Consider the following 26,860-nt stretch of genomic DNA (forward strand, 5'->3'; position numbering starts at 1 on the left):
ACTATCTCTTTAGTGATGTCTTGGCAAAAAAGAACGGCTTTTCATTGCAAAATCCTCACTGAGAAAGCAGTGTCAGGTTGCTAAAAATACCCACATTTGGGGGCTCAAAAGCTGCAGGAAACAGTGTTGTGCCCTTAAAAAACACTCACATTCAGGGGCTGAAAAGCCACTGGAAAAACAGCCAAGCCTTGCTAAAAAGTGACTACGCTTGGGAGCTGAAAAGTCATAGGAAGCACAGCAATGCACCCCTAAAAAAGACCCATGTCTGGGGACTAAAAAGCCACTGAAAACATGGCAATGTACTCCTGAAAAACAGTCATGTTCTGGGGATGAAAAGCAGTGTCTGGACTGCCTTTTCCATCTTCACCACCTTAGGTTTCTGTACCTTTTAGTCCTCAACTTTATGCATCCACCTGTCCGGTGCCCCTTTCTTTTTATTCACCAGCCATACAAGCTGAAGGCCTTACAGGGTGACAGGCAAGAGGCCGTAAAGAAGGATGCTAACATGAGCTCCTCACCTGCTCCTTTTGTGCCCTGTGACATTCTCTGCATATTGATGTCCAGGTGCTTTTGAATAATGACATTAAGCCAAGAGCAGATATGTGTAACATTGAGCTATGCTCCCCATCCTCACTGTACACCCATATACTTTGTGACTTTACACAGCAGCCCCTGTGGGGGGTCTTGACATGGACCGCCTCATCAACCAATCAGCCGTGTTTTCTGCTTAAGAGCAGGAGTGGATATGCGAGACGCCTCATGAATCATTCACTTGTTAACAAATCTGTGGTGTTCATTGGCTGAGTGGTTTGGATCAAATGGGCCAAGCTGGGTCGGATATGAGCCTGTTTACAGTCACTGTCACTTGTCAGTCTGGTGCACTATACACAGCAGAACACTTATCTCATGCTATGCATTACAGCCCATTAACCGCCGCTGTACTGCACACTCCAGTTTCCCCTGCAATTTAGAAGCAGCGGCAGCCTTGAGGCAGGTGTACTGTCAGGCACGCTGCTGTCTTTCAAGTGGACGTGGTTTTCAACAAAGGTCCCCGGATTGGCCGAGTAATTCAAGAACCATGGAAAAAATGCTCGCAATTATACCACCCATGCTCTTAAGCTTCTCTCACTTTTCTGTAGCTTGTGAATGTGTTGTGGGGTGAACTCCTCCAGCTGTACAAGAGATCAAGGGACTGAGGGAAAGAGTGGGACAGCTTCTTTCTGAGTCACACACGCACACGTATACAGAGCCCACATTGTACCAGAATATGCCAGCTTTACTCTGATTGATTTCTTTTTTTCTCTGTGTGTCTGTGCGCATGCATGTGGGCGTCTGTTTATTTCCTTGTGTGGTCCTGTGCACACCTGCCTGACTGGGGTTGTCTTTGTGTGCATGCATTCTGTGTTGTGTCTGTCTGTGTGTGTCCTCTGCAGTTCGAGGGCTGCAACAAAGCATTTTCACGTCTGGAGAACCTGAAGATCCACCTTAGGAGCCACACAGGAGAAAAGCCGTACCTGTGCCAGCACCCCGGCTGCCAGAAAGCTTTCAGCAACTCCAGCGACCGCGCCAAGCATCAGCGCACTCACCTGGACACGGTCAGGATCTATGTCTGTGCTCTGTCTCACCTCCTGATGTTTCAGCAGAGTAGATTCATGTTTAACCCATCTCAGGGCGACAGTTAAAATAGTCGGGGTGGTCGCTGTGTTGCAGGAAAGATGGCTGCATGGAATTATGCAAAATAAATGTTTGCATGTGTCGGATACAGACTGCAGGGGTTAGATTATATGATATATTAAAATATCAGAATCAGAATCAGACTTTTTGGCCAAGTATGCTTATACGTACAAGGAATTTGACTTCAGTAAGCTTTGCTTTCAATGTGCAGAAATTAAAAATCAAATATAAAAGGAAAATAAAAAATAAAATAAGAAAAAAAAAAATTAAAAACAGAAAAATATAGTTTTAAATTTATGTATGTACAAGCCCTAATTAAACAATTTTAGCTAATATATACAAGTCTGTGTGCGTAATAGTGCAGTTACAAGTAGAGGTGTCAGTGTTATATTAGTTGTCGAATAACTAGCAACAAATGTCCACTCAGTATTTGTGTGTCTGGTGTGTGCTCACACTGCATCCCTCCAATTTTACACCAACATTAAAACCCACACTGCCGTCCAAGTCTCAACACATATTTCCACATCTTGACAGTGTTAGACTTTAATTTGCTGTCAGTCAGGGAGCAGTGTGGCATTCTCGCTCTCTGTGCGCTGGCAGTGTCGCGCCGCAGATCATTAAATGATCAGTTCCATTAGGCCGAGTCGCAGCTCGGGCCGTAACAAACTTGGATTGGAGCTTCGAGCTCACACAGAGCTTCGCCTGTTTCTCTGACCTGTGACGAGGGAGGGAAAGGTTGAGTCAGCCATCGCTGCCACTCGTCATGTCTCAGTAAACCCACCAATACCTCACTTTATCGCCATCCACACGCCAACACAGCGAGGGAGTAAATCACTTGTTTTGCTCAAATGATACACTTAAGTAGGACTGAGGTATTTGTTCTCTCTCACACTTTGGTTTTCTCCCATAAAGCAATTTCTGCTTTCAGCAACTGTTTCATGTCATTATCTATGTTTAAGGTTATTGCTGTGATATATGTATATTATGAAGATGAAGGCTCTCACTGGGTGCTGCACATAATATCACTGTTAATGTAAAAAAAAAAAAACATTGTCATCGCCATACAGGTCAAATAATAATGCTTATGTATGACTAGATAGGATGATAATAAAAGTGTAAATAAAATAAAATAAAGTAAGCTGTGATCAGTCCTTAAAAGGTTTGCAGGTGCCAGCCTTAAGCCAACCAGCCAAAGCATTAATGAAGTCAGTTATCGCTCTCTAAATCAAGAGCGTTATTTTTGATAAGTCTTTGAAGGTTAGGGCTGCAATGACTTTAATTGTTGACAAATGTGTTCATTATTTTCTCGATAAGTTGTCTACTCTGTAAAATGTCAGAAATTTTCCAAAGAGTTTTCCAAAGCCCAAGATGACATCCTTAAATGTCTTTTGTCCAGAACCCAAAGTTTACTTTCATAGAAGAGCTAAAAAAAGAAGGAAATATTCACAGTAAAGAAGCTGTAAGCAGATATTTTTTATTTTTTACTTTAAAACTTTTAATTAGATTAATGATTAATCTATTATCAAACTACTTTTTTTAGTTGAGAACAAAGCAATTAATTGATTCATTGTTCAAAATCAAGTTAATGTTGCATATATGCTGTTTCCAAAGAGCCATATCCAGTAAATTAACTTTCATTGATACATGCATAATTTACAATTTTCTCTGAGGTCTTTACAATCTACACAACATTCACCTGCTATCCTTAAACCCTTGATTATATCCCATATTGATATTTCAGTAAAATAACAAAACTCTCCAATAAACTCTTGGAATAATTATCACTGGATGATTAAAGATTAAGGTTAAAATGGAACCAAATGTGTTCCTCAGAAACTATTTTGAGAGCATTCAAATTGTTCAGATGTTTAGTCTATTAAGAAGAGTGCCTCTCTCTGTTTATTTTTTTTCCAAATTTTTATTCAAGTGGTTTTACAAAACAGGAAAAAAGCCTTGCAAAACAAAAGCGGAAAAAACAAGCCGAGATTTTTTTTTAAAAATCAAAAAAAATCCCAAAACCACTCTCTATCTCATGCCGTGGACGTGGATTCAGTCTGTATGAGCAAATACTGAAAAAGCCAGAGAGCATAAAACATCAGTGATGCTGACATAGAGGTATGACACGCACTGAGAATTGTTTTTGATCAGTAAACGTATTAGTCACCGCTTTCTGCAAAACTGTAATTGAAAGCGCTATTCATTTTTTACAGTATTTTTATAATATTCATATTTCCAGCGTATTTTCCCCCTGTGTTCCTGTACTGGCCAGCCACAGATGCTTTTGGTACACGTAATAGTAAATCACTCAGAGCCTTTACTTAGGCAGAGTTTTGAATGCGAACTTGTGTTATTCTATCAGTCAAGGATTTTCCTCCACCACCCACTCTTTCCACAGTAGGGCAAATGATACAGCTAATCTGGGACCCCGACGCTTATGGCTTCACATTAACACCCCGCTAAGGCATTCCCTGTGCCTGCCTGCACTGCCAAAAACACTTTGAGGGAAAATCATTTTCAAGCTTTAATAGTATTTATTTTACACAGCAGTTTTGATTGATTTTTTTTTTTTAACTCAAGGTTCAGAGCTATATTGGGGTGCATTGCTTGGCAAAACAAACATGGCGGAGATGAGTGGCACTGTAAGCACCTTGCAATAACAATGGCTTATTTAGAGAGAAGGTCGAGGTATGGAGGCAGAGCTAATAAAGACGCGTATCCCCTTACACTTTAATGGCCAACTTATATTCCCGAGGATGAAAAAAAAAAATTGCCGTGAGGGGAAAAATCCCTCAATCAGCTCACTACATGCTGTGTTTGCTTGGTTAATGAGAAGAATGTGAAATGATGAGGAAACTCCATGACAGTACAGTGGTTTTACAGATGTCAGGTCTGTTTCTGTAATCTGCTGACGTCTCCCTCCTCACAACCAGTCTGTGTGTCAGCGTACACACTGACAAACAGTACAGAGGGAAAGTACAGAGTAACAGCTCTTAAGTGGTCCAAAATATGCAATGTAGAACATTTCCCATCACATTTGTATTTCTTAACCCTGAAAGAAAAGAACTAAAAATGCCCAATTACATTTCTTAAATATCACGTACCAAGAAATGGCTTCATTACGAGGAATGAGTGAGGACGTCATTAAGTGTCTCATCTGTTCAACCAGCTAAATTATTTGTGTCCGTATCTGCTGAAAATTGGGCCGAGTTTGAACTGGAAGTTGGTGTTGTTTAAACTGGAAATGGGTGAGCACAACCAGATGTTATTATTTTACTCCTGAAATTGAACATTGATCAGAAGTTGCTATATTTATTACTATTTAAATGCTATTTACCAAACAATCTCAGGATTGAGCTTTAAATCATTTTTTTAATCGCAAGAGTAAGAGATTAGACACAACGACCCAAATGAGAAATTTCCTCCATCACAAGTGTGAATATGAACACATTTTGTTCAGATGATACCAAACTCAGACAAAGTACATTATCAGAACCAGAAATTCATTGTAAATTGAGAAGTTGGCTCAACACTGGTCATTACTACACTGGAGGAAGAAAAGGAGTATGGATCTACATGCAAGACTCAGAAAGAGCATAAACCAGATTTCTTAAATAATCTCCTCAAGGAAATTAAAATGCTGCAAGGTACAGAAGCCCTGGGAGGCATGGTGAAAAAAAATTAACAGGCGGTCAATTTACGATTGAAATATTTTATAACAAATCTTTTCTTTTTTCTTTTCCATGCTTTTTTTCCCCTCTTCTTCTTGCTTCAAATTCATTCTCAGCTGAAAGGTAGGACTTTAACTTTGCCTTTACTTCAACAGATTTCTAACTTACTGTTTATAAATTTTGCTTACTTACACCCTGTTTTTCTTAATTTCTGATATATCTTTTTAATAACTGCCTACCTGTTTTTTCTTATCTCTGTTCTTGCAAAAAAGTTTATGTGAGTGTATTACCCACTTTTAACTGATGTGAAATATTTTTTTCTCTCTTCTTGTAGAAACCATATGCATGTCAGATCCCTGGCTGCACCAAGCGATATACAGATCCCAGCTCCCTACGCAAACATGTCAAGATCCACTCGGCCAAAGAGCAACAGGTGCGTAGAAAGGTAAGACATCTCCTACAAAAGAGGGATGGAAGGAATTAAGAGATTTATGCCTCGTTTTGTTTTGTGTCCGAATTTCTGCGGGGTACGTCTGTAGAGCTCAAAACAAAGAAAATGCATCTTTTTACAGATGGATAGAAACGCCACCACAGAAATTGCAGGAAAGGTAATTTTGTGCATGGTGACACACTTGGGAAGGTCAGCCTGTCAGGTGTGTAGCCAGTTTCGCAAAAAGAATTATTAAAAGACATTATTCACTCTGTATCCACTCTTAAACACACCTAGAATGCTACCTATGTTAGTTAGCTGAGCGTGTAATCTGTTTTTGTGCTACCTGTGGCATAGTGCATGCAGTCAGTCCAAAAGGAGGAGTTTCACACACACTTTAGATATCACGGAGGTTCATATAGGGATGTGTGAACGGTTGACTCACATATGTAAACAGAGCGATGTGGAAACAAGGCGTTAAAGAGAAGCTGCATCCCTGTTGTTTTGCCAAGTATTATGCAATTAGTTAGACCTCTGTCACTTTACATTTGTCATTCCTATTTTCGCATTAAATAAAACCAACTGAGAGACAAATTGTGTCTGTAACTTAAAGTTTACAGTAATTTGATTTGATACTATTAATGAAAAAAGTATTACTATCTCTCAGGTTTTATTTTGCACGAATCGTAACAAGTCCTAGCAGGCATACATACATACATACATACACGCATGCATATATACATTTGGGTGGCTTTGCCTGCATTTCATGTACAGACCCCTACCATGCACTCATGCTACTGTGCACCTTTTTCTGAGTCAGCTTTGTGCATGACTTAATTCAAGTCAATATGGTAGAGTTACAGGTCTTACAAACAGACCACTTCGTGTAATCGCTCCTGTTCTGATGCACATTATCCACAGATCCATCTCGTTAGTTTAATTGAGGGTTTGGGAGGCCGAGGGTGGGGTAGAGGGGTGTCTCTGAGAATCGTTTTCCCAACAATAGATCAGGTTTGACCACATTTCATCGTGTTCATGGTCAAAAGCCCATTCTTTCCCTGACTGGAAGCGGGTAAATAACAGAGAAAGGGCTCATTGTTGTGGAAGGGGCTGGATAGTGGCAGGCTGGATGATGTGTTTCTTTGCTTAGCGCCGTAAAGGGAAACACATGTGTGCTTGTAGCATTGTTAATAAGCTGTACTGTGGAATACCCCAGTGGCCAGATGTTATGGACAAATGTCAAACAAACGCTCTTACTCCACTCTTGGAGCGGCCCAGAGAAAAGCTGTTAGGAGTGTCACTGTAGAGAGAACAGACCCCAATTACATGTGATGAATGTTTCGCAGGGCACTCGTAAGGATCCCCAGAAGGACAACAAGCACATATGTGTTTACTGACATACAGTATTGAAGTGTCAAATCATAACGTGGATGATGCCAGCCGTAGAGCTCAATCAGTCGTGTGATTTTACTGACCCGACAGGCAGAAGGTCCCTAAAAGATGTTAAGTCACGCGCAGATAAATTTGTTATCTGTCCACTTGGCTCATCGCTGCTGATGAACTCTGCGGGAATAATCAGAGAGTAGAGTAGATGGTCGTGATAATGCTAAAGAATGTTTCCAACCGCAGTCCAGCCACAAAATCAAAATGTGGAATTGATTTTCATGGAATAACAAAGGCTGGATTTGTGGATGGATGGATGGACAGATTGATCGGGTTGGAATGATGAGGAAGAAAAAAACTTTGGTGAATAGCGTCGACCTTGTCATCTGTAACTGGAGCACATTCTTTTAAAAATACACAAATAACTCACAGCAGTACTGACAGGTTTTATGCCTCTTGGCATCATAAAGTTATCACTTCTTACTATTATGCAGCATAATATGTATTACTCAAGATGGTTTATATTACGGGATTATCACAAACATGTAAACTTGATTTATAATTAGTTTACATGCAGGTTTTCTGATGAACTGAACTGTGCCCAAGTGTATTAGATTTAATTAGTTCATAAGTTCAGCCTTAGCCCGGTTATATCATAAGTGTTTACTATGTGGATATTTAAGCATCACGTAATACATGTACTGTGTGAATAAAGCATAATAAATAAATAAATGAATAAATGAATAAAATTGAATTGAACGGCAAATGCTGTTTAAATTATTTTCTTATAGTACTCAAGTAAACAGGGTTCACTTTGGGTCTTTTTAATACATGACAACATATTGAAAATCATTTAAAACCACTATAATTCTCTATATATATAGCTTTTTTTTTTTTACCTATTCCCATGATACTTTGCCTTGCAGTAACCCGTCTGCTTCCAGCTGGCTACCTGCGGCTGGTGCTCCGTGCGCATTAAAATCATGACAATAAAAAAGACTTTCTCTCTCAATGGAAAATGTAATCTCCTTAAAGCTTATGACAAATTGCCAGAAACCAAACCCAACGAGATGCAGTGAAACTTGGTGTCCTGATGCTACCTTGTGTTCTCTACTCAATGAGAAACAGTCATGGCGGCTTGTGAGGGAGACAGAAAACTAACGCACACGGAGAAAGCTCCTGTGGAGGAAGCTGTCCTCATCAAGTGGACTGATAGTCACCTCGTGCCCACACAGTGAAACAGCTGCACTGTATTTTTAAACAGTCAATACATTTTCAGTAAATAGTGAATGATTATATGATATGAGCCACTTATATTGATCAATTTGAGACGGAGAGACGTGATCAGTATAAGCAGGGTGGGAAAATAACACCCGCCATTTGCTGTTAAAGTTAAAGTGGTTTGCGGATTTTTGACACAAAATAATGTTTGACTGTTGAGTAGTTGGTGACTTTGAACATTCATCCGTCAGTGGCTGGTAGATGCTCACTTTTCAAAAAGCGAAACTAAGCTTTTCGTTGAGAAAAAATGATTTTCTGTCTCCCATCATGATTTCAGTTTGCACGCAGCACCAGCCTCAGGTAGCCAGCAGGAATCAGATAGATTACCACAAGACAAAGCATCATGGAAATTAAGTTCAAAAAATAGAATCACCGTAGCTCTAAATTGTTTTTCCAGAAGTTGTCATGCTTCAGTGTAAGCGAATTAGATTAGATTCCTCTATTTGTCATTGTTATGCTTCACATAAAAATGAAATTGTATTTCACACATCCACCACCTACAAGACCGTAAAAACTTTCACTAGTGTCAGCAGAGGCCGCTGCAAGCAACCATCGCGCCGCCATGATCTCAGTAGTAACCCGTTGAAACCTGGAGCAACATCACTTTCTTGTGCTGCATTTAGACGCCTTTTACCAGTATTTAAACCTTTGATCTGTGAGCCCTTTGATTAGATTTCTTTCAGAAACATGGGGGGAAAAGGCAATGAAAAACTTGGTAAGAAATGTTCCAAAAATTGTGAGAATTAGATAGATTTAGAAAATTATTTTTAAAAAGCTAGGTTAAATGGCATTTACACAGGAATGATTCTGTGCGTAGCTTTTTGCTCACTAGAAGTGGTTTCTACTGTAGTTTGTGGACAAGCGTGGAGGTCTGTGTCAAAGACGAGTGAACTGGTTCAAGCTTTTATGATTAACTGGTAAATCTACTGTAGCAGATACTGCCCGCAGTTATTGTTTGTCCGTGAAGCGTCATCTGATATTGGAGCAGCAGATGCCATTAAAATGAGGTAGATTGTAGATTCCCCTTTCTCCAGTCAGTGTCTTAATTCTGGCGCACCACGCTGTGTTACACACTGTCTGTTTAAATGTCTTTCTTTCTACCTATAGAGCTGCCCCAGTCCCTGTGTTTAATTTACAGGTTCTTTGAAGGTAAATCCCCAGAGTAAAGGAAAGATGTGGTTGTAAGTGCAGTCCTGGTGTGCATCTCAGCAACTGTAATGTTTTATTACAGAGAAATCCACTGATGTATACTACAGAGGTCAGCTGTTCCACTGATCCATAAGGCAGATGTCCCATTTCTCCAACTGACACAAGTTTCCTCAGGTTTAGGTTTCTCCTGCGTGGCGTGTGATCGACTCTCCAGCTGAAATGTGTCTTCAGTTGCCCCCATTACTGTTGGCAGTAAGAGAAACAGAAGCAATCTCGTGTTGGCTCTGAGTTGGTACAGTGATCACTTACCCGCAGTGTCCAAGGCCAACGCATGACTCAAAGAGGAGCGTATGATCTTTTCTCTGGTTCCCCCTGACTGACAATGTATTCTCATTTGCTGAGTTACTGTTTCAAATTAACATTACAATCACGTTATTGCACAAAGAGTAAAAAAAAAACACCACACCCCACATAGGGTCCAGCCTACAAATAGACACAACGAAGGCTGTGTTTTATTTTTCTTAGGTTGTGTAATCTTGCAAACCAGATGGAGTTCTCTTTAAATGACTCAACATCATTTCTGGTAAACATTGTCCGTTTATTCTTGTGTTTCGGATCAACAGCTTCGACCGTGCCCTCACCTGGAACAGGACGTCCTGAGTGACTGTCTGTCCATGCAGCACCTCCAGAGCTCCACCTCCTCGCAGCACCTCTACAACGGTAAAGATGGGCGCTCTCCAGGACTGGGACAAGACATCTTCACAGGTGCACACAGGATGATGCTCTGTCATCTAACACCCACACTGTATAACCTCATCCCCGTATAAAGGCATTAAGTTTTTTAATACTTTGTCAGCAATAGAGCCAGCCCTAGATTTTTGGGGGTCCCTAGCAGGATTTGGTTTAGGACCCTCCCCTCATTGTAACTTGTTACCACTTCACATGGCACTGAACCAACTTGTGTATCATGAATATTAGTTTAAGCACACTTAATGTACAAATAGCATGAAAAGACTAAAGTGGGACTCATTAGTAGCAAAACAGACCACACTAAATACATTATTTGTGTATAACCCTATAAGTGGTGCTCTCTTTGTCCTCCAAATGTAATTTATTTAACTTAAACCATTGGTTGCAGTGCTGGCAAACTGTCGAAGAATAGTTTGTGAAGATCAGCAGTGTTTCACTTCTTATTTGTTATCTAATACAACTGCAAAATGTGATTTTTTTTTCTTTTTTACCACAGAATCCTCAGATTCTGTTTAATAGTAAGCCCAGCTTTGGTCGGCAACAACAGCTCTGGTCTCTCTAGTCCCTCTTTGTTATTTTTGTCTCCACACAAATCCTTATTGGCATGAGATTTGCAACACTAAATAATCACAGTAAAATAACAAATTTTTTGGGAAATACATTCATCATTAATATTCCAATATCTCCCCTCCAGTTTGGCTTCTTGTGGTCTCAATCTATGAGTCAGATTTTAGGAAGCTATTTTTGCCAACTACCAGCCATTGGCTCTGGGTCCATGGTACTATTTTCCCCAGTTCCTCATAACAGCTTTTTACTTTGAAGAGTATTTTAAATGCCTGTTTCATTCTTTTACAGAGAGAAAGTTACTTTGTCTCAAAAGTACCTATATGATATACCTGTACTCGGTATATCCTAGTATGTGTGGTAGCATTTAACGTTTTTAAAAACAATTATTTTCTGACTTTAACAAAAAAACTTTTGATCTGCATCTGACATCCATGTGCTTACTCACTTTTAACCTTGGGCATAGTGAAGAAACAAATCAGATTTTGCTGGAGAATATTTGTATAGTTGCAATTATCTACATATTTCATGTTTCTCCATATCATGGTTTTGTGTCAGAATCTGGCTCTCCTTTTTCCGACACTCACCAAGCTGTAATTCCCTTTCATGGTTACTATCATACACTACCAATTTTAATATATGTATATATTTCTGCAACTTATACATTTAAGTAATTTAAAAGAGGGATGCGTGCAGTTAGTTGAATAGTCGATTCAACATTGCTACTATTGCTATGTGGCATCAGACACTGTAGGGTTAAACTTATTAATAATATTAGTGTTCACACAGTGTCTATGCAATTGTAATAACCATGCACGTCTCAAAAATGTCTTTCCCTTAAAAAAGTATTGTTTTCAATAATTGTTTTTTTTTTTTTTTTTTTACCTTTTTATAAACCTTAAGGGGAACAGTTTCTGTGCTATGACCTGCTCTAAAGCCCAACTTAAATTTCTTGAAGAGGCCATAAACAAAATGATCTGCTCTGCTGTTTAAGAGAATTGCAATAAAAGGCAGTTTTGAGATTATCCTGAAATCTTTAACCCCAGGACTATACTATTATACTGTTATCCTGTTAAGCCACACATTTCAGCTGCATTTAAAGTACTATTTGGTTATAGAAAAAATGTGATAATAATTTCAAATGGCTCTTATTATGCACAAAATATTTTCTCTTACAATGTTTAACCTTATAGATCAAATTGTTCTCAAAATTGACCATTTGACTGAGTTTTTTCATACTCCAAGACTAGAAATAAACTAGGAATTTGTTGTTAATAATATCCTTAATTCAAATGACAAATCCAGCATATTTGCTATAATTTACTCCATATTGATTTTAAGTTTTTTGTGACACCAACCATATACTCAGCTTTAACAAAGCATGCTAAAATATAAGTTAATCATGTCATCAATTGTGAACATAAACCTCTTCTCATGAGTAATACCTCTTTATTTTTTGCTTTTTGGCTTGAATTCTGCATGTCATATGACACCGGTAGTAGCACCATCCTCTGTGGTTGAGCAATACAAAATGTGAGTGCAAGAGACTGGCCCTGTCTCAAAATATCGATGGCCAGGGAGTATTTGTTCCAAAACAGAAGAACAGGCCAGCAAGTGAGGTCTGACCGCCAGAAATCCCAACACCTGGCAAAGCAATCACCGAGTCATTGGTGGTCATCAACAGCCATGTCAACATTCCTGCAGATGTATTATGGTAATTTTGTGCTTTCAGGCAGTAAAAATCATACTTATGGCGCCTTTGGTCAAACACAAACAAATTACACCACTATAATTTAGATTTAATTACTTATACACATTTCATATCAACAGTTTAGCTGTTGGACTCCCCTTGGTTATATGGTAGTAAGTGTTAGAACCTGGTGCTTTTGTTTGTTTAGTTTGTATTTCATAACCACATCATTTCAACTTGTCATCTTGTCATGCAAAGGCTGCAAAAGCCATTACAAACAGCTACAAGAGTAAACTTTTATTCTTCACATGTGGCCTTTAAACTTCCATTTTTCTAATTGATGAATTTGACCATCACCAAACGTCAACACTGCTTTGGATTGGCAACAAGAGAGAGATAAATAGATTATAACAATCTTAAAGACAGGAGAGATTCCCCACTGCTCCCTCCGTTTATGGACACATCTGTCCTTGTTTTCTGCCTGTACCCCATCCAGACTCCCTGTTGCTTTTTGTTATTGTTGCTGGAACTCAGCGCACCGTTGACGACTGTGAACGCTCAAGTTGTCTTTGAATGTCGAACCGGGCCTCTGAGTCTTGGCTTTTTTTCTCCCTCGGCCTCCCTCTGTTTCTGAGTGGATGATGCTTGCTCTCTTGTTTTAAATGGTTTAAAGCCCAGAGGAACTTGCTCATGAGCCGATGCCAAAGCATTCAAGGATGCGGTGTTATTCGAGGCCAGCAAAGATGTTGCAGGTTGGCATTCATGATTCCCATTTACATGTGTTTCACTTTGTTCCAGGGCCAATAGGATGCATGGAAGAGGTGGGGCAAAGTGGGCAGCCATCCCATCATTAACACTTGTGGAGCAGAAAATGAGTCATGCTTCCAGTCAGAGCTAAACTTGTTTTCCTGTTTGCCAGTTATAAGTCTGCTCTTATTCACATGGCTGCAGCGAGGCTTACGAGAAACCCCTCTCTGTTTTATAGAGCATAATGAGAGTTCCCTGATTAACCAGAGGAAGGACTCATCATAGTTTTAGTGCAGAGGTTTACATGCTCCTGCTATTATGCTGGATGGCTGATATACCTCACCATATCCCTTTCACACTGTGCTTTTTTCCTGAACTCGACCAAAATTATTTCAGAGCCAATCTACAACATCTTCAGAACATAATCCTCCACTAACCCCTAAAAAGTGCCATCAGATCCTCTCACTCTCCCTTCACAAGAAACTTGTGATGAAATTGAGGCAATCACAGCCATTATTTGTCGAGTATTTTGCCGGTCTGGTAGCAGATGTTGGGGCTAAAGGGGAAAACATTTAAGGTCTGTGATTGATGATTTGGGGGTAATGAATCAAGCTTGTAACCATTTCAGAGTGCTGTCAGATCAGGCCCTGGCATGCTTCCACTTGAGAACAGCTGGGCCTGGAAACGGCAAAACCAGGAGCACCGATCTTTTCCCTCCCTTTCATCTCCTCCTGTCTTCCCCCTCTTGTCGCTGGTTAACTGCCCCAGACAGTCAGTGAGCTGCTTTCCTCGTGGATGCTGGGAAAGAAATCAGACGATAAACGGAGCAGAAGATGGAGAGAGTAGAGTTATTGTGTTTGGGGAACAAGTCTTGATCCAATGTAACCTCTTTTAATATGACTTGGTGTCTAATTCTTGCCCTAACATTTAGATTTCACTATGATTTTTTTACTCCTCTCTCTAGAGCAACATTTCAAATTAAACTAGTGGAAACCTGTCAAGGGACCTGATGAGAAGTTCAGATGTATAACAACAGTGTGCCAACTGATACATGCAAGTGCAGCTCTTAAGACTGGTAGACCAATGCACATTGTGTTTACAGATTACCAGTAATTTAAGAGCAAATGTACTCGAGCAATTATGGCTGAACATTATCTGCTTACCAAATGAGAAGCGTTGTTTATGCTCATGCCAAACACCGTGGTGAGGGCCTTCATAGATGCCCGTGGGCTACTAGCATGCACAGAAGTGTATATACTCAACCTGCTGTTTTTTTACAACATTCTTCAAAACGCCGGGGTGCAATAAAACAAAATATTCTGTGGGTAGGTAAGAATGTGTCAGCAGAAGAACTTTACCAGAAAAATAGGCTACTTGGCAACAGTAGAAAACACGGAGATACCAGCAAACATTGCATTTGTGTACTATACTTATCACTGTTGTTCACCTCTAAGTCAAAGTTATTCATACCACTTTGTTTTCCCTGGGTCGCCACTCTTTTTGTGACAGTTTTTTAGCCTCTATAGCAATCTCTTGTTCTTCTACACATGCTCTTGATTATGTATAACTTTAAGTATTAAAGTTGCCATGAATGTTGAAATTAGCTAGAGACCAAAAACCATTTTTGTTCCAGGTAAACATTTTTTTTTCCTGCTGACTCACTTCTAGAGCCAGCCTCAAGTGGCCATTAAAAGAACTGCAGTTTTTGGCACATCTGTGTTGGCTTAATCTCTTTTAGCCCCATAGTTTGCAGGAAGTGCACCAGGCTCTGATACAAATTATACATATTGGCCAAAAGTGTATATCCAGGTCCGTCATGTGATTCCTACGGGCCCAGAAAGACGTTTTCCCATTGACTTACATTGGGAAAGATTTGTAAATCCCTGGATAATTTTTTGTAACTGTCAAAGCCACTGCAAAACAACTGATTTCATTATCTAGATTTAAGCCATCCAGTTTGATAACACTTGGAAAGTCTAAAAGAGCTGCAAGATTAAATTTTATAGGCCGCCATTTAAGCTAGCGAAGCGCTAAACCGGAAGTCAGTAGCTCCACCGGCGGGAATTACCAGCTCGGGGGACCGAAGTCTGTAGTGCAGAAGCCTCTTGGGCCCATAGATATGGTATTCTATAGCCACAAAAAGAGCTTTTTTCACTTTATGCCCCAATGAACAGCTCTCATAGGCATGAGTGGGGCCCTGCCTCCATGGCTGTGTCCGGACTTTTTTAATGCATCTATGGTTGCAGCTTGGTGGGAAATGACTTTTGGGTTTTGGGCTTTTGGTCAAACAAAACAAGACATTGTTAGACATCAGCTAGGGCTTTGGGAACTTAAGGTGGGCATTTTTTACTATGAATCAATCAATGCAAAAAAAATCATCATCATTAGTCTGTTATAACAGTTATTATCAGTTGCAGCTCAGTTTGCAGTGCATTCTTAGTAGGAAAAATTTGAGTCCACTGCTTAAAAATAGTATCTGGCAACATGCAGCCAGCTTCAGTAGAAAATGATACCCCTACACAGTCCTCTGTGTCCACAAAATATTAATTAAGTGGGATTTAGAAATACTCAGTGATTAAATAGTGAAAGATATATTGAACATTTTTGGAACTGAGTTAGAAAATAATACTATTATGTTCTCTTTATTTTGCACATTCCCAACTGTTTATAAGAGTTTAAAAAAAGACACTGATTAAATATAATGCACATACAGAAATACAAGACACATAGTTCATTTACTCACATAAGCATAACCACAAGTGTCAGCATGCACAAACACACAAAACAGAGGCTATACAGTAACCCTGTTCCCTCTTTTAAATTCCCTACTGTTTAAAGTCACTGTTCAAGCACATGTAACGTTTTAGTTTATTATTGTGTAATAAGACCAAACAGCTGAAAGGACAAACAAAGCCAATCCCCATGGCAGCACAAACAATGTACCCTAAATTACTAACAGTGCAAACACAGAACATTTTATTTTGCAAAGCTCTGATTGGATGAAGGTTGTCAAAACAAAATCTCGTTGCTATGAAATGGCTTTTAATTTGCTCAAAGTAAAGACGGAGCACAGGGCCCTTTGAGTTTATTTGGCACATTTACTGAATTAGCTTTGTTTGTCTTTCAGGCCTGTACGCTGGCTCCAGCACCCCCCATCACAGCGCCTCAGTGGAGCTCCTCTCCCCGACACCCAACCCCACCTCCATCTCCACCACTGACCTTCCCTCCCGACAACACCGACTGGACCGCGACCTCGGTAGCCCCCATCACCTATCCCCACTGGCTGCCATGGACGGCACAAGAGACGGGTGAGTCCTTCATGGATGTGTAACACAAAAGTATTCAGCTGTGGCGATGTGTCATACTTACTCTGTCACTGTCAAGGGAGGTAAAGGGCGGGAATTATAAACATAAAATCTGGTAAAAGTTTACATTTCCCCAATTAATGAGTGGAAAAATTCTACAAAGAGTCATGCAAAGTTTTGTCATAGTTCTGTCTTATGACCAAAACTTCTTCTGACCGGCCTCTGCTGTAAGTACGTGAGGTAAGGTCATGTGACCTCACAGTCTGGTAAAGTCTGGCCATTCCCTCAGGACGTAGACCGTATAAATCCGTCACTGGTCGCCTATTTCTGACGGTAACACACTTCCTACAATATACTGTTTTTAAAATCCATGTTGCTAGAAGAAACGAGTCCCATATAGCTAGACCTGTCTCCATGCCTTGTTTTAATGCTGCGTATGATAGGATTGGGCCGGTGTAAAAGTTGACATTAAGCCAAACACTGGACCAGTATACTGAATTTCACCAGGTGTCAGACTTCCAAGTGGCTGTGGAACATAAAAATACCACATCCCAGCAGAAAACTAGCACCTTACTCTGGTGTTTTGTAGTTAAATAAGGGGGTATCATTTAAATAGTTCCTCATTTCAAATTCTTGAACCTTGTTTATTGGTTCACTTTCAAAGTGAGTGACAAGAATAAATAGTAATAATAATAATCAGGGTGTCCAACAAAATTTCAGCTCAGAAATTGCCCCCCGTCCCTCGTAGGCCGTGAGAAAACCTGCAATTGAAGTTGGATTTAGCGCCGTGAGGCCATGAGACCACGAAAAGTTGCTGATGTAGGATCATAAATGTTGCTGAAATAGAGTACTTTTTAATTTGCTAGAGCGTATTATAGCGACAAATTTCATTTTCTAAATCGAACAGGTTTAAACTTTTACAGCAGACTCCACCAGTAAAACTAGAAATCCACTGAGCTCAAGCGTGTGAAATAAACAACATCCAAGCTTGCAACCTACAGGTTAAAATGTCTTTTAATGTTTTAAATAGCATTTCTTCTTGTGCTGGCGCAGAGTGAGGTAGGCCTGGTTATGTCAGACTAAAGGTAAGACTTTTTCAGCTGAAGTTAAAAAAAAAAGAAACACTTAATAAATAAAGATGAACAAGAGCCACATCTTCACTAAAAAAAGCCCAATAAAACAGATATAATTTTTAAACATTAACATGCGAGTATCTGTATAACTGGACAAACACACACAGGTCAGCTGAACCGTCTTCCTCTATTAATCATGCTGATGATAGTATTATTACCCTCGCACTGATTTTGACCCCCTGTGTTTCCATTGTTTTTCACCTATTTATCATCCTGAACGAGGCAGATTCGTAGGGCGAACCCACTTAGATCATGTTAGGTTAAGGCTCTCTGTCCTGCTGACAAACCCATTTGGCTGTCTTTCTGGAAACAAATTCAACTCCACAACCCCTTAGACATCCCTGGTGGGAAGATGGGCTGTGCTGGTCACCACAGGGTCAGCGTGACACATCACCAACTCTATTTCTGGCACTCGAATCGGTGTTCATAAGGTCCCATATCTCCACTGGATACGACTGCATCAGCGCGATGACCGAACCGCTTGGCCGGACATGATTCACCCTTTAATGAGAGTAAACTGATAGGATCATCATTCGGTGTTTATGTTGTGAGCCGTTTTATCCTGAAATGACATGAATCAAGACAACATTACCAAACAATTCATTTTGTATCCATGCATTACAGAGCTGCGATCGACACTTGATTTGTTAATGCACCAAAAACAAACAATGAAATGCACTAAATTATGCCATCTGAAAAGATGATGCATCTTCCAGATAATTGCGAAAATAAGTTTGACTGGCGATACTTTTGAAGAGAGAGCAATAAAACTAAATTTAGTTTTATTTAGTAAGCGTGTCCGTATTGCTACATCATTGGCATAGAAGAAAATATATCTATTCAGTCCTGTTTTGAATCTTGTAAATTTCAGAAAGAAATTAATTGACTGTGGCATTAAATACATTAATTCTGTTCTGAAACTCCTTTTTTAGGAAGCTGTATCTTACATTAGATGCCAGAGAGAGCACAGAAAACCTGCAGCTCATGCCATAGAAATTCAACTCTATTGCTCAAGGAAACTTCAGCAGAAACTCTTTGTGGCCGTGTTGTTCTTCGTGTGTGTGTGTTTGATGCACAGCATGTTTCCTATTAGTGCAGATGATTTCCCTGGAGAGCCAGCAGAGCAGGCTTACAGAGCCCGAGTGTCGTCAGGAGGCACAGTGTGTCCTGTACTAAACAATGTGCCGAAAACCAGGGAGGTAGAAAAGGAAAACAGTCTTTTACAGTTTAATAACATTGAGAAAGAGTGGATGGAATCAAGCATCATAAACCCCTGTGTTACAAAAGTTATCGTGTTACATAAACATGCTTTCTTTTAACTCTGTGGTCCGCTTTATGGGTGTCTGCGTGTGTATATATACACTTTAATGGGTGTGTATACAGCCCAGGCGCATGACAGAATGAGGTTTGATGGCTTTCTTACTCTAAGAGCCGCGCATGCATTTGTACTGGTGTGTGTGAGTGAGAGGAGTTTACATATAGTTATCCAGGAAACACACATGATTGCGTGTGATTGGGGTGTGAGGCACAGCAGACCGCTCGACTTCCAGCACAAACAGTGCAGCGGGTCGGTGCTGCAAAGCCGTCTGGATGTAAACGTCGAGCGCCGCTCAGAGACGCCAGGTCGGCCTGGAAGCATCTGGAAGGTGATGTGTTGTTTCAAGCCTTGAAAGCAGTAGAACGCTGTCGAAATTACCTTGCGGTTTCAGTGCCTCTTTCTTTGCGGCATGCACAATTACCAGCACGAGGAGAGAAATGGAAAGTGAAAAGGACCTGAGTAGGGGATGCTGTAACAGCGGTTACACAGGCAGGGTGACATTATTGGAAGTGAGATGTGGGTCTGCTCCTTTGGGTGCTTGATGAGGAACATCTGAACATTGTGTGTGTGTGAGAATGTGAATGGTTAGCATTGAGAATCCCCTTTTTTCCTTACATATGTAACCTAAGTGCCTATTATGCCATATAAGTAATCTCCCGTGTTCCCTCCCCACCTTAAGCTCCTACAGACTTGTGACGTGATGACAATGCATTAAAATTTCAGCAATTTCCAAATTTACAGATTTCATCAAATCAAGATGTGTGACCTAAAAGCAGTCATATATGCTAACACACACACACACACATACACACATACTGTAGTGCCATATCTGTTCATCATAGAGTGTGGACGGAGGGTGGGGTGAGGAGTCAAAAAGCGAGTTGTGGCAGGGGACTTGCAGCACAACCAGTCGGGCATGAAACGTCTACTCACATTTGCCTGAAGATGGAGCATTTGATTTACATGTTTAAAGCCTTGAGTATACAGGCTGCTGCCAAAGTCAATATCAGCGCCGCACTTGTTTTTCCCAAACGGTTTAGCAGGACATTAAACATTTTGACAAAATTATCAAACTAACCTGCCTCTAGTGTGGCAGCCTCTGACCTCATAGCTAAATGTGTTTACTCTGGCTCAAATGGGCCATTTAGACTCCTTTTACTTTGTAAATACCAGTGTCATTTTTCTGAAGCTAATATTAAAATATGCCAGTTAAAATACATTTGGCAATCGGCGTGGCATGAGTGCATGCGCGTGCGTGCGTGTGTGTAGGGCCTCTCTCATAGAGATGGCTGTTCCACCATCACGGCCTGTGCTCGCAGAGAGATGGGTGGTAAATGTTGTCATTCACTGCTTCAGCTATATGTGGTTATATAATTGCGGAGGGGAGAGTCTACAGCCTTTACCTGCGTATTGATATTAGAGCCCCTCTGCAAATATTAGTCTGAGGTGGTTTGATACCTCAGCAGTGATTGACACAGGCTAATTGAATTAGAGTGGCGGCAGAGACGGCACAGAGCTACATTAAGAGTTCCTGCTCTGAAGGGGGACGTTCACGGCTCGTAACTCTACACTGTCTGTCTCCCAGCCATTATCACTCTACAATGATCCAGAAAATGAGTGTCAATCTCACAGCCCAAACAGAAACATTTTTGAGGTACGCGCTTATGGCTGTATGCGGTCAGCCACTCATTTTGTGGTGCTCAGTTAGTAACGTGTAGTCTTCATTGACCCATCTACACAAAAAAATCAGAAAAATCAGACGATTAACCGTCAAATTTCCCCGAGAAAGACAGCGATTACGGATGGATTCCTTGTGTTTAGCACAGTTATCTTTCTGAGAGCTTTTGGGGCCCCAAAAATACCCAGAGCTCCGTCTCTGCTCTTCACACTGGGGCCTGCGGGGCTGGCTTAGCTTTAACTTAGCTTTAGCCAGGATGCTGCAGTCCGTCTCTCAAGCACAGCTTTAGCTTGCTAACCAGAACCAGAAGCGTTCCCACCGATCTGCGCCAAAGAAGCCCCCGTCATCCATCAGAGGGGCTTAATGGTCGGAGAGATGAGAGGCGAGGCAGAGGGTGTTTGTGGAGCTTGTAGGTTGCTGCGGAGGACAGTCTGATCCTTGCTCCCTAGTGGGACAGTTAGCTGCAGGTGAGAGAAGACGAACGAGGAGCAGAGCAGTGCTGCTCATGAATCTTCAGGTTTCTTTCCATCCAATCATGCCTCTGCAAAAAGAGCCAAGACTCCAAAGACAGATTCTCTTTAAAACAGCAGGAGTGCAACAACTTAAAGTAATGTTTCTGGACAGTTGCACTTGATGTCCGTGCCCGCATACCTGAATACGAGTCATTTTGTCTGGACTTGTGTGGCTTCAGGGCAGTCCTGGTTGGAAGTGCTTTTCATTTTCCTGCTGTGGCATTTCTGAGATCGGTGTTCAGTCATGAACTTCTGTGCTGAATCAAAACTCATTCCCAGAATGACATCAGCTTTCCCATATTACTCACAGAAACATTTACTGGGCCACTCAAGTCGAAGTCACCGAGCTGTTCTCAGTGAGCAAAGAGTGAGGTCTCATAAAACCATCTACCTCATCACGTCCCTCGCCTCCTGACACTGTCTTCATGCAATAAAGGTCACATTCATTTGTTACAATAGACAGGACACAAGGGTATTTTACATATCTGTTCACACTCTCTCTAACCTCTTAACCCCCTTAATATTTATTAAATTTAGTCCATCAATCTGATCTGATAGCCTCCCCTCCAACTTTACCTTCAGGAATCAGCAGGTCAGCGGTCAAATCGCTCTCTCATTGCAGCGGGACGGGAGTGGGTGGGCTAGCTGGAAAAACTGGAGTAGTGCAGGATGGTCAGTGAAGATGAATATCAGGGGGGAGATTAATGTGGCATATGAAAGATTCCCCTCATACCTCGAGCCTGAGTAGCTAGCAAGCTAGAGCCTAGCGAGAGCAGGGCCAGGGGCAGCTGGCAGTGATTAGCTTATGATTCACTTTAGCTGCACATAGAGGCAGCTTGTAAAAATATGAACAGTATAACTGTTTCCTGAGTTTGTGCTGACAGCAGCTCCTGGGGGAATGCTGCTCTCTGCAGGAACACATGGCCACGCACTGGGCCTGTGCCAGCCCATAGATTAGCCACGCTCGCTAACAGCTAGCTTCTCCAGAGCTGGACTAACACAAGGTGCCACACAAGCTTCCTCAATTTTGTAGAGATGGACATGGAGGTCAAGTGCAGTCCATATACAGTTAAGTGGTTAAATTTGATACCCATATGGGTAGAAGGCACTTAGAGCAAAAACCTCCAATGCAGAAAAAATTTGTCTCTCCCAAAGGCATCAGTCCTACTTAATTTTGAGATGTAATAATTTGTAAGCCTGTAAAATATAAGATTTGGAAAGTTCCTCTTTTTATATATATAAAAAAAAGTTATTAGTAGTGGTTAGGGCTGGGCGATATGGCTTTAAAATAACACTGGGATATTTTAAGGCTATATCGTGATATACAATATATATCTCAGTATTTTTAAATGTAATGTTTTAAATAAATGTTTTAAATGTACAAAATTATTGAATGATCTACACTTACAATAAAGTTAAAAAAAATAGGTACTTTCATGTAATAGAAAGAATACATCACCGTTATTATAGCTTTTAATAAAGTAAGGTTTCAAGGAAGTTAAATAAAGTACTTTTAAAATATAATTTTTAAAAGTGTTATTCTAATTTAAAAAAATCAAAGCAGGACCCATGTCGCTTTTATTTTAAAGGACCTGGCTTGTCTCAGGCCAGAAGTGTTGATGTTTTTGCTGTGGACTTGGAGCGTCCACTCAACAGTTGGCTGTTAGTGTTAGCAGGCAGTTAAACAGTTACTGCGGCACCTTTAACCTTGAGGTTTCATCCACTGTGAGTGGGCAAAAAACAAACAGCTCTACAGTTCAAATATTAGTAATATTTGTATATTTTTTGCAGTCTTATGATGATCTCTGTTAATGAAGGCAGAAATTCTTGGAGCCTGAAGCTGTACGTATGTCCCTATGCTAAGTAAATTGTAAAAAAAAAAAAAAAAAAAAAAAAAAATATATATATATATATATATATATAGATAGCATTGGCAGGAATGAGCTGCAGCTTCTCACACTTTTGTTTGACATCTTTTACCATTTCCCTTCATCAGCCCGTCTGCAAATGCCCTTCACAAAGCCACTGCCAGCCACTGAGTTCTGGGCGGGACGTCCCTCATGCATGGAGCAGTAGGTCATGGAGTAGGCTCCAGCCAGGCCAGCAGTGAGCCGTCGTCAGAGGGCTCGGCTGCCTCTAGCAACACTCTGTCATCACATTCATATAGCGCTTAGTGCAAACCATATGCTTCCACAGTGCCGCGTAGTAACACAGCAGCAGTTTATGTGTTGGCATTCCTGATATGCAGTCATGAGGGGGTACTAAGTAGCTGCTGAATATTTGGGGAGGTGATTGGCCAGCTCTGTTTTTAAAGGCAGGTCTGTTGACTATCATACTGGATTTGGACCAGATTGCAGCTCCATTAAGTTAATGTCAAGTGCACAACATGAAGTCGTTAAATCTATGGTCATTTTTAGTTTCTTGTTAACTTTCGCATTTAACATTTAAGTTTCTGAATAAATACCAGACATGGTTGACACTGCTCCTGGGTCAAATTATCATTGTGAGATGCATATTAAATATCTCTGTCACAGCATAAAGACCAGCCTGGCTCTGTGCAATGTTAACAAAATCCACCTCTTCAGCTCCCCAGAAAACATGTCATATTTTGATAATAATGTACAACCTGCTTGAGTTTCTGTACTGATTAAATAATACATTTAACACATTGATTAATGAGATATAGAGTTTCTGCGTTACATTTAAACAAAAAAAACAAAACAAAATGTAAGTGTTTTTAATAGTGTAACCCTGAGTATCCCGCGCTAGACCTTTAATTTTCAGTTATTTTCACTCTGGTTAGTTAAAACTTAATTGAAGATGATTGGATGATGGCTGCTTTGAAGGAAAGCCAAAGAAACAAAATTTCAAAAAAATCATTTTAATTACTCATATCTCGAATTCCATACAGTGTAATCCAAATGGACTTCACAAACAACAAATTTGATCAGAATAAAATAAGTCAGTCAGCACATGAAAACATATAATATATAGTATAATTGAATACAACACTGATTTTTTTTACATAAAATGCTGTATCTTTGTATGACTGATACTGTGCAATGACTTTTTAATGACCTTTTTAAAGAAAATTTTATTATTCACTATACTATAACTTTTTATGACATACTATAGTAGTACATTTTTTTTTACATTTATTTATTTATTTTTTTTACATTTTTTATTTAAATGCAATGAATCATGACATTTTAATGTCAGAAAATATCTTTTTTTAAACTTATTTCCTATACGATACTATAATTTTTCATGACATACAATACTATGATTTTTAGTTATGTTTTTGTAACATACTAGACTGCGACTTTTTATGACATACTGTTCTATGACTTTTTTTTAAAGTACTATGCCATGACATTTTTTATGACCATAGTATAATTTTTTATAATGACATACAATATTATGACTTTTTATGACATACTCTGCTATGATTTTGTTCTCTGACAAACAATATAATGACTTTTTATGACGACTAATAATGACCTTTTTATGACTACAAAAAATGTAATAGAATTTTTTATTATTGCTATATTATGGTTCATGTATTTGCTAGATTGCTGTTCCATAACTGTTGTTTTACATACTATGCTATGACTTTTTTTAACTAAAATTATGACATTTTTATGCTATGTTAGACAACTGATAATACTATGAATTTAACGGTCTTTAACAGACTATGACTTTTTTTATTCTATTTTTTTAACAGATGCTATGCCGTGACTTTTTTAAATGTTAATTTGGTTTGGACAACATGATAAACGGGGATATTTTTATGCTCATTTGGGCGACACAGTGTACTATAGGATTTTTAAGCTGTTTTGGATGGCATGAACATTTGTAAACTATTTTGGACATCAGTAAAACCAAGAAGCTGATTGTTGATTTTACAAACAAGGAGGCAAAAACACACAACCCTATCTACATCAGTGGAGCGCAGGTGGAGCAGGTGAACAGCTATAGATTCTTTGGAAGTACGATCACTGAGAACCTGCAACCACGTTAACAAAGCCCAGAAAACGCTCTACTTCCGACAGGAAGTTCGGAGGACTAAATTCTAGACCATCATATTATATCATGATGTTTCTGGAAGTTTTTATCATACTATGCTATGACATGTCTCAGCACACTGTTTTATGCTGTTTTGAGGTGTTTTCAGCTTTTTTTTAGGGCATATCCTATTTTGCCATTTTTAGCCTTAGGACTTAGCCCTTCCTTTTCAGTCATTTTTCCAACATGCATGTTTATGGTGTTTTTGGCCTTTTTTGCAACATTCTATGCGATTGCGGAGGTGTTTTCAGCTGTTTTTAGGTCATATTTTGACATTTTAGCCTAACTATAGCCTTTCCGTTTCGACTATTTTTTCGAGATGCATTATTGTGGGGTTTTGGGTGGGTTTTGTAACATTCTATGCTATGGCCTATCTTGGCACGGGAAGTGTCATATTTTAACACTTTTAGCATTAGCTTTGTTTTTTTGGTTATTTTTTTGACATGCATTATTATGGTGTTTTTGCTTGTATTTCCAACATTCTATGCTATGGTGTGTCTTGGTATGCTATTTTGTGCTGTTTTGAGGTGTTTTGAGGTGTTTTTGGGACGTGTCATATTTTGACATTTTTAGCCTTACTATAGCCTTGCATTTTCGGTAATTTTTTCAACATACATTTTTATGGTGTTTTTTGTTCTATTGCAACATTCATTGCTTTGGCGTGTCTCGGCACAGTATTTTATGCTGTCTTGAGGTTTTTACAGCTGTTTTTAGGACGTGTCGTATTTTGACATTTTTAGTCTTTCTACAGCCTTGCATTTTCGGTAATTTTTTTTGGAACTGTATTATTATGCCGTTTTTGGTTGTTTTTGTAAAATGCATTGCTTTGGCGTGACTTGGCACGCTATTCTATGCTGTTTTGAGGTGTTTTCAGCTATTTTTGGAACGTGTCATATTTTGACATTTTTAGCCTTACTATAGCCTTGCCTTTTCGGTCATTTTTTTCAACGCGCATTAATATGGTGTTTTGGCTGTTTTTGTGAAATTCATTGCGTTGGCGTGTCTTGGCACACTATTTTATGCTGTTTTGAGCTGTTTGGAGCTGTTTTTGGGACGTGTCATATTTTGACATTTTTAGCCTTGCCTTTTTTTTTCCATTTTTTAAACATGCATAATTATGGTGTTTTTGGCAGTTTTTGTAAGATTCACTGCTTTGGCGTGTGTCTGCACGCTATTTTAAGCTGTTTTGAGGTGTTTTGACCTTTTACAAAAACTGCCAAAAACACCACAATAATGCATCTTGAAAAAATGCCCGAAAAGGCAAAGCTATAGTATTGCTAAAGATGTCAAAATATGAGACATGTCCCAAAAACATCTCCAAACAGCTCAAAACAGCATAAAATAGCGTTCTGAGACACGCCAAAGCAATTAATGTTTCAACAGAACGAAAAATATCTCAAAAATGCATCTTGAAAGAATGACCAAAAAGGCAAGGCTATGGTAAGGCTGAAAATGTCAAAATATTGCACGTCCCAAAAATAGCTGAAAACACCTCAAAATACCATAAAATAGC

General features: G+C 39.7%; 1 protein-coding gene across 1 annotated transcript in view; it reads left to right on the forward strand.

Annotated features, from left to right (window-relative positions):
• LOC121938502 (zinc finger protein GLIS1) overlaps window positions 1-26,860 on the forward strand; it is a 99,716-nt gene that overhangs the window by 66,581 nt on the left and 6,275 nt on the right. The window contains exons 5-8 of the mRNA XM_042481743.1: window positions 1,434-1,595; window positions 5,677-5,787; window positions 10,209-10,350; window positions 16,464-16,644. Of these exons, the coding sequence (XP_042337677.1) occupies window positions 1,434-1,595; window positions 5,677-5,787; window positions 10,209-10,350; window positions 16,464-16,644 (596 nt within the window). The remainder of the gene's footprint in view (window positions 1-1,433; window positions 1,596-5,676; window positions 5,788-10,208; window positions 10,351-16,463; window positions 16,645-26,860) is intronic.

The sequence above is a fragment of the Plectropomus leopardus genome, chromosome 3, assembly GCF_008729295.1.
Source record: "Plectropomus leopardus isolate mb chromosome 3, YSFRI_Pleo_2.0, whole genome shotgun sequence".
NCBI classification, from domain to species: domain Eukaryota; kingdom Metazoa; phylum Chordata; class Actinopteri; order Perciformes; family Serranidae; genus Plectropomus; species Plectropomus leopardus.